General features: G+C 47.3%; 1 protein-coding gene across 1 annotated transcript in view; it reads right to left on the reverse strand.

Moving 5' to 3' along the window:
* MRPL21 (mitochondrial ribosomal protein L21) overlaps nucleotides 1-13,326 on the reverse strand; it is a 15,075-nt gene extending 1,749 nt beyond the window's left edge. Inside the window, exons 1-4 of the mRNA XM_010189810.1 lie at nucleotides 13,272-13,326; nucleotides 8,915-9,000; nucleotides 5,368-5,531; nucleotides 3,823-3,875 (exon numbers count right to left, since the gene is read on the reverse strand). Of these exons, the coding sequence (XP_010188112.1) occupies nucleotides 3,823-3,875; nucleotides 5,368-5,508 (194 nt within the window). The 5' untranslated portion in view covers nucleotides 5,509-5,531; nucleotides 8,915-9,000; nucleotides 13,272-13,326. The remainder of the gene's footprint in view (nucleotides 1-3,822; nucleotides 3,876-5,367; nucleotides 5,532-8,914; nucleotides 9,001-13,271) is intronic.
* Nucleotides 13,327-14,391: the final 1,065 nt, after the last annotated feature.

The following is a 14,391-nucleotide window of genomic DNA, read 5'->3' on the forward strand; positions in this document are numbered from 1 at the left end:
AGAGAAAGAGCTCTGGGATTTCTAGCTGCTATCTGACAAGCACCAGAGTTGGAAAACAAGGTGGCTTGGAACACGCGCTGGAGGACCAGCTACCTGTCTGTGCAACAGCTCCTCTCTGGGAGGATCAGTGCCTCCAGACAAGAGCCAGACTGAAGCTTTGGAAAGCGGCTTTAATCGGCAGCCACAATGGAGGAGGAAGAGACGCTCTTTCATGCAGCATCACCACTGAATACCATTAAAAGCTCATAAGCATGCTCACTTCACTGCCAGAAGACATTTAAAGAACATTTTCCTGACAAACGACTCTGTCTGCACTTCAGGGGGGCAGAGGGGGGAAGCCCATCTAGCCTAAGCATTCCAGCAAGGTCACTGGGAGGCCAAAGGCTTTGAGACATTCACCATCTCTCTTAACATTTACCCTCTGGGGTGCAATATATGTCAGAGATTGAATCCTTGAGAGAGGAGGGAAGGACAGCCAGAGGAGAAAACGGATAGATTTGCATTTAATGACTCGCTCAGATGATGTAAAATAATCTGGATTTTAAGAGACCACTGGGTGACCCCGACATCCCAGCTAAAGGATGTTACCCAGGTTCAGCCCAGTGACAGGACCAACAGCATTACTGAAATACACAGCAAGCTTTGCAATGCTAGGAAAGAAACCAAAAAGTGAGCTGTGCTCTAGGGGCTGGCCGTGTTTTACCGCTATAATTAGGGAGCTATACTTCCTGGGTCTAATTCCTGCCCACTGAAGGCAACAGGAAAGTTGAACTCCCACTTACTGCTCACAGGCATGGACCATAAAGGCATGTAAAAATCTCACTAATGATCATCACATGGGAAAACTGGAAAGAGGCCAGGCCAGATAAAGTGACCCGGTCACTGAAATCTCTGTGCTGCTCTCAGGACAGCCAGCGCTTGCAGTAGCACAGCCAAGCTACCCCCAGTACAGCTCTCACCCCTGGGCTGCACTGGCTGCCCCAGACCTCGGATAACATCCAGCTAAAGGGAGAAACACTGACACAGATCTGTAGTTAAGCATCCCCCCCACACTGCTCTGAGATGTGGACACGCTTTCAAGCAAATCTTTAAGGATATTGCTGAGACATAGTTGAGTATCCAAGCGTGGCTTCACTCTGCAAGTCAAAGCTCAAGGTCTGCGGGCTCCGGTGAGTCCTTCTCTGTTGGACAAGATGCTAGGACGTGCTGGCTGAAAAGCTGAAGCACAGCAGACACCAGCTTGCTGGTGTTCATATGAACAGCAAAGTTCTCAGCAAAATAGAGCCCAAGGAAAAAAAAAAATAAAAAAATCTTTATCAAATGTTTTAGGTATGACTGGAATGTCCATAAATATAAAAAGGGGGTCAAACATTTCCCAGAGCCTGACATAGTCAGGCCTGCAGCTTTCAGCAGCTAAATGTTTCATGACAAAGCACATCCATCAGATTTTTGTAGGAGGCAAGAAAAATCCACACTGAAATCACACAGATTTAAGTTGGGCTGAAAGCTATTGTCATTAAACAGTGAAAAAGATCCAGGCAACCTATAATCTCAAAGGATCATAACTCTTCGAGGTAATAATTCCAACTGACAAGCTCGCTCGCTCGCTCCCTTGCAGAAGGTAACTGAATCCCAGCCAGGCTGTCTGAGAAAAGAACAGATCCAAGGCCCTTTGTCATTTCCACTGAAGCCACTATGAAAATGGGCAGGTAGCAGGAGAAAGTGCAAGGTTCACCTAGAGGAAAATATTCCCATTAGCTGTACTTTGTCCAGAAATAAGCTAAACTTTCTCACAGAGGCACCGTTCATTTCACTCAGGCCTAAAATAGCTGTGGGCACTCAATTGATGGCCTGAAATGCAAACCTACCTGAGGTTATGCTCGCTTCTCATCACAGCTTTAAAAGTGCACAGTTCGTGTGTTACGCAGCTCAAGAAAGCACAACTGCACACTGCTTGATACCCTCACTTGAAGTTACTTGAACACACACAAAACCCAACAGATTCCAGAGCAGAAGCCAGCTACAAGTTCCCAGAATAGCCTCTGCCACGCAGCCATGGTTTGCTGTGCTGTTGTTTTTAAGGCTTTTGAGGAGCGTCATCTTGGGAGGTATCTGACTGCTCCAGAAAATCAAAACACAACCATCTGTCCAAACCAGGACAAGTTCCTGCTCGCCTCCGAGTCTGAACAGGGAGTGCAGCTGTAATGAACTGTCTTATGTAGACGCTGGTGCAAGCACTCACGGATGCGTTTGTTTTTAAAACAACAGGAAAACAAAACTGCCTTTGTTTGCATCCAATCTCTTATCTCTCCACCAAAATGTTTGTGGCTTAGGCACAACGGGGAACTATGTGCAAGGACTGCAGTCCCCATTGCTTGTGACACGCTGGGTTCTGCTTTCCTTTCCTCAGCCCGTATCAGAGAGCTGGGAACTTGGGAGGTTTCCCTAGTGGGGAGTGGGGATGGCACCTCCACACCAGCCTGTCACTCTGCTGGTCAACATCCTCCTCGTCCTCCCACTGATCTTCCTCTTGTTAGCTTGTTAGTTCAAGCTAACACTGGCTGATGTGCAGTTTGGTTTGCTTCATGGGACTGCCAACGCTTTCTACACACTATCCTCCTCCTCCTCCCACTGATCTTCCTCTCCCAAAGATACTGGAGTTCAAGCTAACACTGGCTGATGTGCAGTTTGGTTTGCTTCATGGGACTGCCAACGCTTTCTACACACTTAGAGCACCTGCAGGAACCAAAGAGCTGCTTTTCCTCCTATCCCAGAGCTCCTGGATCTCAGGCCACATGCAAAGTCTAGCACACAAGTTAACTGAAATATACAAGTTAATGGAAAATACAATTAACCACCAGTTAAAAGTAACCTGAAAATACCAGCAGCCTCCTGGTACCACAGAAAGCACCAAGAAGTGAAAGCAGTGTGCAACCATGTGGTATTTCTAACCTGAATCTACAAGTCACCAGTAAATAATCCTCAGATACAGAAGTTCCTCCTTATCTGCCCATCCTCTGCCCAAGCTGCTGCAGTTCAACCTAGCACCTAAATGTGTGGTTTAGCCTGCAACCAGGGCTTCCAGATACTTTGAGCACTTGCAACCCACCTTATCTTGTGTTTTACCACTAAAAGCTCTTGTTCTGGGGAAAACAACAGGTTCATGACTTTGCTCCTGACTGGTGCTAAGAACTGAGCAGTAACACCTGGTCCTGCTTCCTTCTGGTAAAGAAAAGGCTGCAGAACTGAGTGTTCTGCCAGTTTGCACAGCAAGTCCTACAGCACTGGGATGGAGATAGTGCCAAGGGGGTAAACTCCTCCCTGGTTCTGTGATTGCTGGAGTTATGTGACTAGGAGGAAGGGAAAACTAGGAACTCTGAAATTAAGATTAAGGCCTGCTGGGTTAAGACAAGGGCAAAAGGAAATGGGTTAAAAAACCCAAGTCAAATTAAGAGATCAAGGGACAGGCAAGGATTTCTGGGTTATTCTAGGATGACTATCACTGAAATTAGGGTAAGGGAGTAAAGACGCTGAAGAGCAAGATTTACTGCTAGTTTGTCCAAGAGGAAAAGATCCAACCCAGCAGAGGTGAATATCTTACAGTCACCTGCTGCTCTCTCCTGGCACCGTAGCAATGGCCAGAGTCAGCAGAGGCAGAGAAGCTTGTCTTACTGGTGATTCTTTCAAAAGCCACAGGGCTGGGAAAAGATCTAGTGCTCACAAATCCAGGTTTCATTTCAGTTTCAGGGACTGCAGGAGCCCTGAAGCTACAAGTAAGTACAAGAATAATCTTGAAGATAGTTCTTGTATGAGACAGCTTACCCCAGGAGTGGCCTTCCAATAAGCGTGAAGTCGTCAGCACCAACCAGCAAAACCTATGGAAAATAAATCAGGCATTTGTCACTGGTTTATTGTCCCAGTAAAAAAGCAAACAGTATCTTCCATATCCTACAGTCACCATGAAGTAGTCAAACTGCTTTAAAATTAGGCTTTACACATTTCAATCCTGTTGCTGTTACTAGAGAGGGATGGTGGGGAAAGGCAGCTAATAGGCATGAAACAGATTCATTAAGCAGAGAGACTTCCAGGAGAGCTTATCCTACTAAAACATACTTGAGAAGTATCTTTCATGCTGATCAGAACACACTGAACCTTTCTGTTCTGGCTCACCAATCGTAAAAGATATGAAGAGCAATAGAGGGAAGAGGAATATGCCTTGTGTGGGATCTGAATAAACGGCAGCTCCTATAATAATTGGATTTTTATAGCAACTGCTACATATTCCAGTAGAGAAAAACCTACCTCATTCTCCTCCATGATGGACAATAAATGAACATCTTCGGGGGATTCATGACCCACAGGGACAAGCCCCTTTGTTTCAGGGCAATTCAACCACCTGCCTTTCTAAAGGACAAGGCAGGGTAATAAGAGAGGATATGGTGAGAAGAGGCAGCAGCATTTCTTCCCAACTGCTTCCTTCCCCATGCTAACTGTGTGGCAGCAGTTAAAAGCAACATCTAAACGGTCATGAGACGTTCTGACTTTTGTTTTGGACAGTGAAATCCCCAAAAGGGTTATGGTGGTTAGGGAAGTTTTTCACTCCCTTCACTCTCATCCAGACCTTTGCATTCCTAGCTGGCTGCTCCAGGCAGATCACTCGTCTCTGCTGTACACAAGGACGCAGGACACAGCTGAAGGCATGCCTTAAAAGCTGCCTCAAAGCTGCACTTCAAAGCAGTGAATGAGTAGAAAAAAACTGCCTGGCTCTCCTTAACTGCTTGCTTGGCTCTAACAACCAACCTTAAGTCAACAGAATCCCACTTCATAATCTTTCATTTAAGATTTGGATTAATGAGCCTCTACAAGTTCCTGCTAGTCAACCAAGGCGAAGGATAAAGATATTGAATTGCATCTTGGCAACTCTCCCCGACACGTACCATCCCTCTCCCTCCACCCAGCACACTCAGCATGATAAGGATCTTGCAAAGCATTGAGCAGTGACAGTCCTCCTGGGATTACTGCAAGTATTTTGGGTGTTGGAGTCTCAAGGTAAACACAGTCTTAAGCTGCCGCCTCTAAAAACAACTGTAATTTTCTTTTATTTTTGGATTAAGTTAGTGCAACAAAAATCTGTCTCCTAACAGTCTGGCATGACTCACTCCAACCCTGTTCAACAGAAATTGCCATAATATTATAACTAACAGAGTGACTGAAATTGGAACAAAACTAAGGCAAAGCAAATAGCTGGAGTAAGAACAGGAGACCAGACAGGAGCTCTTCAGGACATGCTTTTAAAAACTGGTTATGGGTTTTGCCTCGAGGAATGTTTGCAGGCAGTTTGCTCTGGCCCCATACACAGCACATCACCTTTTCCATCCGGATTCGGTCTCCGCATTCAGCCTCCAGTACGTTGTCCATCATGATCAAGTCTTCACTGGTTATTTTCCACTGCTTGCTGGCAAAGTGCACCACAGCAAAGAGCCTTCCGTACTGCCCCATTGCAATCATCTTGTTCACCTTTTGGACCACTTCTGTTGGCAAACAGCAGGGAAGGGATCAGTGTAGAAAACCCAGTGAGGTTGTGAAGAGCTGTTCAGAAGTAATTCAGACACGCTGCCCTTACACCAAAACTCTTATCTCCTGGGAATTTTTAAGCAAGGATCAACAGCAGTGTTGTTTCCTACAGGGTGTGCGCCTCTCTTTCGTAAATTTAATGACCTGTTTGTTGCTGGCAAACCCAATATCTATGCTGTGCAGCTAGTCTAAGACTTGACTTCTCAGCCTATTTCTTAGGAATCCTAAAAAGGACTGCATTCAGATATAAAGCATTACAGAAAAAAGCGCTTGTCCATGCATCCTGCTTTTGGAGGGAGCTCCCCTCAACCTCCAAGTAACGTGCAGAAGGTGCACGACTCTGAATACTGTGAATGGCACTCAGGAACATCAGGAAGAGTTTGGCAAAATGCACAGGAAAAAGGGCTCCGGCGTCCTAACAAAGCCTGGGCTGAGAACTTGTACCTGCAGCAAAGACAGAGACCTTTCCCTCACTGTGACAGAAAACCTCTTCCCACACGCACAGGCACGCAGAGCAGGTGCCAGCAGCAGTGCAGATCCCAGGGATGAGGTCCTTGCACACGAACAAACTCTGTTTTCTGTGATCAGCTTCCTGAGCAGTGAAGCCAAAAATTATTTTAATGGGAACTTCAAAAGGTATTGCTTAACAAGTGCCACTCCACTGCCAAATAGCAGCTTTCCACCTTCTCGAGCTGTTCAGGGAAAAAAAAAAGCAACTTTTCTATAACTGGAAAAATAGGTTTTTTCCATTGTCCTCAAAAGTGGCTGAATCATTTTTTTTTTTCTTGGAATGTAAACAAAACAGCATCCATTTGGGCCAGACAGGAATGTAGCAGCCAGTCAAACCAAACCCAGCCCTTACAGGAACACTCTGAAAGTTCCCACCTTTGAACCCAGAAGATGCAAACTATTAAGAGTACAGAACAGAAATTATTTGTAAAGCAGTGTTTGCTGCAGTTCCCACTACAATGAAGAGTTTAGCTTCTGTGTAGCTGGAATTGCCATCCCAGAAGGAAAATCCACTGTGTACTCTTTGCTCTGATTCACAGTGGTCCACTAGAAAAAGTTCAGCAAAAAATACAGACCTCTTCTCTTTGTTATGCCCTCAGCTGTACTCAGCTGATTTCTCCCAGCTCTAACCTGCTGATCAAGGTAATCAGTAGTCTTGTGGTCAACATTTCAAAATACTGGCCTACAATTCTCTCTTAGCAAAAACCATGCAGAGTCATCCTCTAAGAAGGGTTCTTTCCTTGTCAAGTTTCAACTTGCTACCCACAGGGCTTTCTCATCTTTTTCTAACCAAGAAAGGTACATTTTATTTGCTGGATTCAGACTCCGAAGTTGCTGATAACTTTTCCAAACACCTCTAGTGACAGGAAACATCAAGTGATGTTACCATTTGATTGCTAGCATGGCTTGTATCTCAGCACCATATGGAGTGATCCTTCCTAAAATATCCATGACTGTTTCCATAGCCAGCAGGAAAACAGAAGGCAGACTCTAAATGCTCTCCCTGTTGTTTGCTCTGGATAAGCACAGCCAGGAGGTAATGATGCAAACTCATAAACCGTAGGAGGGTACAAGACACGAAAATCACAGCGGCCCCCAGGATCCCATGTGAATCAGGGGAACATGGGACCCTGCTCACCACAGGACTTCAGCAAATCAACCTCAGCAGTTTAAGTTCACTACTGGGTCAAATCATGCTCGGGGACAGAGCACTCATCTGTCACTCGAGCAATCCCAGAAGCGCAAAGGAGATAAAAGGTGGGATTATACACAGCCAGAGAGAAGACCTGCAGCAGGAGGCTCTCTCCAAAGCCCCTAACTCCCACAGTTACTAACACACTTTGGCCAGATGATAGGAGACTATCTGCAAAGAGGTGGCCGTAACTTAGCTCTTCCTCTCTCTCCCCTTGCAAACGAACTCCTCTCCTTTGCTTCCTGGGTCTCTCCCATCTAAAGAAGAGAAGTCAGGCACCCCTCACAGATGTCGCAGAGGCTAACGCAACAAGACAGTGTGACTGCCTGTTGATAACAGGAGCTCATTGCCTGCATGAAGCACACAGCTGCTCATTGCCACCAGCACAGCAACTGTAAAAGAAATTCACCTGCTGGGGCTTGTTACTGCCTAGTTCTGAGCAACCTCCTGTATGTGTCTTGGCTTCCCCATGACCATCCACAGCACGGTCTGGATGGCAGCAGCCCCACCTGGGCAATGCAAGGCTGGACACATGTGCCTTCTCTGTATTTGATGTTCACATCCCAGCCTGACAGGGGAAGCTGTCTCTGCACAGCCCCTGTGCTCCTTTCAGGAGGACACCAGCTGCGTTCAACGAGCCTGACCAGATGTGGGGACAAAGATGTGTTCGCTGACATTATGTCCCTCCTCAGCTACTCGCTGCCTTATGTCACACCTCTGCAGCTCTGTCATGTGCCCACCATCCAACTGCTCATGCTGGCTTTAGCTTTGATTTAGCCATTAGAAGAAAAACAATTGTTTTCTCCTGTCCCCCTCTACTCTGCCCTGGTGAGACCGCATCTGGAATATTGCATCCAGTTCTGGGCCCTCAGTTCAAGAAGGACAGGAACTGCTGGAGAGAGTCCAGCACAGGGCTACAAAGATGATGGAGGGAGTGGAGCATCTCCCTTACGAGGAGCGGCTGAGGGAGCTGGGGCTCTTTAGTTTGCAGAAGAGGAGACTGAGGGGAGACCTCATTCATGTTTATAAATATGTAAAGGGTGAGTGTCACGAGGATGGAGCCAGGCTCTTCTCGGTGACAAACAATGATAGGACAAGGGGTAACGGACACAAACTGGAACACAGGAGGTTCCCACGAAATCTGAGAAGAAACTTCTTCTCAGTGAGGGTGACAGAGCCCTGGCCCAGGCTGCCCAGAGAGGTTGTGGAGTCTCCTTCTCTGCAGACATTCAAAACCCGCCTGGATGCCTTCCTGTGTAACCTCATCGAGGTGTTCCTGCTCCGGCAGGGGGATTGGACTGGATGAGCTTTTGAGGTCCCTTCCAATCCCTGACGTTCTGTGATTCTGTGAAAAGGCTCATTTCATGCTTTAGAAATCAACACACTGCACGAGGTAAGATTCCTATGGGGGTGTTACAACCTGTCATGCTGTCATAAACGAAGGAGACCTCATATTCTACCCAAATCTCCAACATCAGCAGCTGGAGCACATTTAGTGACACTAACAGATGCCAGAAATGAGACAGGAATGCAAACAAAAACTAGCTCCAGTCATTGAAGACACTTATTTATACTCAGTCAGGCCACCAATGGCAGTACTGAAGTGCTAGTCCTCACTTGGAGACTTGAGATGTTTACCTGCATGATACTTTGCTTCTTCTACTGGATCTGGAAGTTTCACTTCAGGCCACGGGGGTGAAGTCAGAGATGTTTTGGCAACAGGCCTATGAACAATAAGGTAAGATTCACTTGTAGCAAACATATATTGCCAACAGATGTAAAACATGAAGAGAAGAAAGAAGGTAAAAGAAGCTGGAGATGGAGTAGAAAGTGGTTTTCTGCTGGGGGAGCAGAAGTTGTGCAGGGGACTTAACAATTTTTCAGTATGAAGGATGTGACCCAAAGCCCACTTTGGCCAGAAGGCAATTTCCCACAGATCATGTTTCACTTTGTAGTAGCTCAGGAGCATGGAGAGGTTTTCTATTCCGGTCTTAATTGTTAGGGACAGAGGGTGGCAGGCGAGGCAAAAGTCACGTTACCTCCAACAGAGGATACGGGATATGGCAGAGTCCCCAGATCTTCCTCCCAACACCTGGCAAAAGCACTCCAGTAGGACAAGAAATACTGCAAAAGCATGGAAGCTGCAGCCCATATCAAAGGGCTGTTCAAAAACATGCAGAAAACGCTTGGGTCTCATTTCCAAGTTCAACCTAAAAATGCTTTACCAAACACAGTCACTGCTCGCAGGGCTTAATGACATTTAGGTCCACCATGAATTGCAGCAAGCTTTAAGAAAAAGGGATAAATGCCTCAGGGGTTGGTTTACTTCACTCCCATCTTACCATAAAATTCAGTATGGGGAAATGGATGCTTTTTATTTAGTTTTAACTTCCCACTTTAGAACATTATTTGAAGAGTCTGGAACAAAGGAAGAGTGTAAAAAGAAACAAACTGAAAATTAACTGACAATTCACCCAGGCTAAGGATATCGCTTGATTCTGATGCTGAGATGTGCAGCTGGATGTGCTAGTGGTGATCAAGCTCAGCGATTACTGGTCGCTTTCCTCTGCCTTGTTTTCACAGGCTGGAATTTTCTCACCAACTCCAACAGAAGCAGCCCTACTTTAAGTCTTGCTTACACCTGCATTTTAGAGAAAAGGCTCTTGTTGAGCTTTTCCAGGTATAGATACAAATTACCTCCTCCACAGCTGAGAGGCTGAACCTGTTAACACTCCTCAGCCCACCAAGTACAAAGCTCTGAAGTTACCCGATAGCGGGGCACATCCGGGAGGAGGCAACGTGCCTTTGAAGGGGAAGCAGAGCTTATGAGCGCTCTCAAACCAGTGTTCAGAGCTAGACATGAATGACTCATGCAGCCTTTTTTCCTCTATTTTTTGAAGCTCCTCTCTGTTAAATAGACGGTTTAGAGAGGGCCTTAAGACCACAGCTGGGTTCTTTACAGGAGAGTTATGAGGCTGCTCTTCTTTTCTCACTTACAGCTGCATTCCCTGAATGGCGAGAATAACGGCTTCTCCCACCCTCAGTGCAATTCAGCATTTGGTACCACAAACATTTACCCCAAAAACCCCTTCTGTGTCGTCACATCTGTCTACAACCGACAGTAGCACACCAGGGAGGGACTAGCAGAGGCCTCTGACAAGATTTCTCAGACCCATGCCCATCTTGGGTCAGGTTGACCAGAGAATGAAGCAGGCACCATCCCGCATCCATCCAGCCGAGCACAAGCATCATTCCTCGTGATAACTTTAAGCACCAAGGCATTTTGCTAAAAGGTGCAAATTAAATTTTGCCCTGCCCTGGTGAGACCGCATCTGGAATATTGCGTCCAGTTCTGGGCCCCTCAGGTCAAGAAGGACAGGAACTGCTGGAGAGAGTCCAGCGTAGGGCTACAAAGATGATGGAGGGAGTGGAGCATCTCCCTTACGAGGAGCGGCTGAGGGAGCTGGGGCTCTTTAGTTTGCAGAAGAGGAGACTGAGGGGAGACCTCATTCATGTTTATAAATATTTAAAGGGTGAGTGTCACGAGGATGGAGCCAGGCTCTTCTCGGTGACAAACAATGATAGGACAAGGGGTAACGGACACAAACTGGAACACAGGAGGTTCCACTGAAATTGGAGAAGAAACTTCTTCTCAGTGAGGGTGACAGAGCATGGCCCAGGCTGCCCAGAGAGGTTGTGGAGTCTCCTTCTCTGCAGACATTCAAAACCCGCCTGGACCCCTTCCAGTGTAACCTCATCTGGGTGTTCCTGCTCTGGCAGGGGGATTGGACTGGATGAGCTTTTGAGGTCCCTTCCAATCCCTGACGGTCTGGGATTCTGTGATTCTGTAAATGTTTATTCTTCTTGAAAGAGTAACTTCCACTGTTGTGTGAGAGCATCACTTTAATTACATCTCTTTTCGAACACTTTGCAAGCGTATCACAGAGACAGGAGCCTCTCCTTTTCAAGATGCTGCATCAGTCCCTGAAGAGCCTGGGGGACTCCTGGGCATCACAGACGCAGCCCTTTAGGATCATTCAGCACAGATACAATCATGGCAGCAACCACAGCTCAAACTGCACCAGCACCTAAATGACAAATTCTGTGCAGGAGACATTTTACCCGAAGCCTGCTCTACCTTCTGTACTTTGATGTTGCTCTCTTACTTACTGAAAACGATGTACGGTCGTCACAACACGTGGCACCTGCAGTTCAGTGAATAAACTGAGGGTGTGAAAGCAAGCAGGCCACAGTACAGATACAGAACGATAGACTGAAAACTGCCAGGGACGTTTCAGCTAGCAGCCAGCAACGTTCTCATTAGCTGCCATGGTTGATTCCCTCTGCTTTTCTCAAGAGCATCACTGGGGCAGATCCTCTGCCTCAAAACTCAACCAATTCCCGGCTGTCTCAAGCCCAGCACTGTCGGTACCACAGGTATTTGCTGCCTTTCCTGACAGTGGTGCAGACTAAAATCACAAGAACCCTGTTTAGACCATCAGAGCTGAGCAACAATTAACTCTGCTCAAATGTGCCACAGGGTGTTAATTCAAAAATCCAAAAAAACACTACAGGAAACTCACAGTGTGAGTCTGAGCGGAAAAAATGCAAATGAGACTCGCTTATAATGAGCTGCTTTTCAAGATCTCTAGGGCAAGGAGCAACAACAAGTAGGACCAGAGGCAGCTGTTTACATGTCTGCATAGGAGCCAGTTACAAAAACTACACAAGCCCACCTTGCAGCATTCAGGGCTTATCCTGAGGTGCAAAGTGTCTTTACCCAGAAAAAGACACATGATTATAGTTCTTTGTGAAGACAATTATTGCTTTAAAGCGGGGGGAGATTCACCCAAGATCTCAGTGAGATGACTGGAAAGGTATCAGCTTCTGAAATGTGAAGAGAGAGGCACTGCTCAGCAAATACCACCTGCATCATGACTGGGAAGTTCAGAATTTCCCATGCGCTGAGATCCACACTTTCTATAAATAACACAGGATGCACAAACTGCATTAAATATTCAGGAGAAAAAACATTCGATGCTAGTGAAAGAAGGCAAAATTAACACAACTGCAGTTGCATTTGATTGGTTTACTCTGTACTGCCCAGCAACGCCTCTCAAAGGACTTTACCAGAAACTCAAAGCACCTGCGAGCAGCGACCCCCAAGCACCCAGGCTCTGTGGGGCTGTTGTGGGGTTTAGTAATGATGTCGGACGCTGTGTCCTAGAGGCAAGACCCAGACTGTGTTTCTACATGCCTGAGGACCAGTGGGAAGAGGCCACCCCCTGCATCTTTCAGCAGCGCAGATGGAAGGAGAAAATCTTGCCATTTTCCCCCAAAGCTGCTCCCAGGAGTTCTCCATTTCTGCAGTGTCCCCTCCTGGTTAAAGCAAGCAGCGGCACAGCCTGCAGCTGCCTTGCAGGAAATCCCAGCAGGGGAAACAAAATGAGGACACAACCAAGCAGCTCTCAAAGTGCTGAAGCAAATGAAGTTGGATGTTTCCTGGCTTGGTGTCCTGCAGCGCTCAGGCTGTTAATCACATTTTATGAAGGCTGCAGTGCAAGTTCAGTATTTATCAGATATCAGAGACGCCAGGCAGGAGATGAACCTTGCCTGAGGAGCAGACTGCTTGTACCTAAAATGATGAGTGGCAGCTCAAGCCTTTTCTGCAGCTGAGATGTTTCAGTGTCCTGACTCGAGTGGCTTCTCTGCTGTCCACTATGAGCTGAGCCCACACTGCAGCCCTTTTCTCAGTGGAGAATCAAATGATCTGTCTCCAGACCCTGCTGTTTAATTTCACAAACGAATGGAAACACTCATCTGGCAAAGGTGACTGAAGGTAGGCAGAGTGTCCAAAACTTATTAGGAAGCAACAGACAGTGGGGTCAGACAAGCCTCCTATCCCAAGGGAAAAGGAGCTGCCCTCCCCACCACCGCCAGGGAAGGTCAGCGTTTCGAGGGGCAGGAAGCAAAGCAAAAAGCTGTCCCACATTACCCTTGCTGCAGTGATGTGCCCTGGGAACTCTGGTGCCGAACCGCAGATGAAAGCAAGGCAGCTAAAAATGAGAGAGGGAAAAAATAATTAAAGATAAGCAGCAACTGCTGGGCTTTCACCCCCGGGGAGGCGGCGTTACTGCGATGCTGAAGAGTCGCAGCATTGGCCAACTCCGTGGTGCCACTTTTCTCTCTGTAGCAGCTTTGTTCAGTTTCCTCCTGACAGGCAAAGACAGGAAAGGAAGAAAACCAAGACACACGCCAGCAGTTGTGTGCAGCGTGGCAGGAGAAAGGCGTCCTGCTGCAAACACGCTTATTTCAAGTGACACTTCAAGCCAGAAGTGACAATTTACCATGGATACACTGGGAGCATCCCAGCTCTTTTGGAAACAAAGTGACAGAGAGCGGGAACCGTTGGTGTGGGGCACACTTAATGGATAATCCCAGCCCTCTGGGCCCTCCAAGAAGTGGAGGGAAGCTGTTGCACAGCATTTACCAGGTGATTCTCAGCAACTTCTAGTAAACTTCACACAGTTTCCATTCTGAACAGCAATAACAAAGACAAGGTGCATTGCCAGTAACCCACTGGCCCTGTCACCCCCAGGCAGACCCCACAATGCCAAGTGAAACAACGGAATATGGGAATGAGAAAAATGCACCCATGCTTTTCAGACCTACATACACACGAGTAAACGTTCACCAAAATTGAAGGAAGCTGTGCTACCATTCCAATACACAAATGTTCAAAGAATAAGTGGTTTACTACAACTTAAATTACACTTTCAGTGTAGCTTCAGCACTTCTTGGAAAGGAGCTGGGCCTGCACACACTGTTAAGCAGCAGAAAGAAATGAAGCCTAAAAAAGACAGGCTCGGGGATTTCTCTCTATGTTACCTCAGGGATAACAATATGCTCCTGTGCCCCTTCCTCCTCCCGGGGAGCGCCCAGGGGCTCACGCCCTCCAGGGACGTAGCGTGGAAACACCAGGGCCAGGAGCGGGCCGGGGGTTGAAGCCCCTGCCCTGCGTGGGGAGGGGACGGAGGCCCCGGCCCAGTCCCACGGGGAGTCCGGGCCGCGCCGTTCAAACTGCGGGCGGTGGAGACCCTGCCTCGCCGCCTCCC

This window comes from Mesitornis unicolor, unplaced genomic scaffold (genome assembly GCF_000695765.1).
Source record: "Mesitornis unicolor isolate BGI_N332 unplaced genomic scaffold, ASM69576v1 scaffold26788, whole genome shotgun sequence".
NCBI classification, from domain to species: domain Eukaryota; kingdom Metazoa; phylum Chordata; class Aves; order Mesitornithiformes; family Mesitornithidae; genus Mesitornis; species Mesitornis unicolor.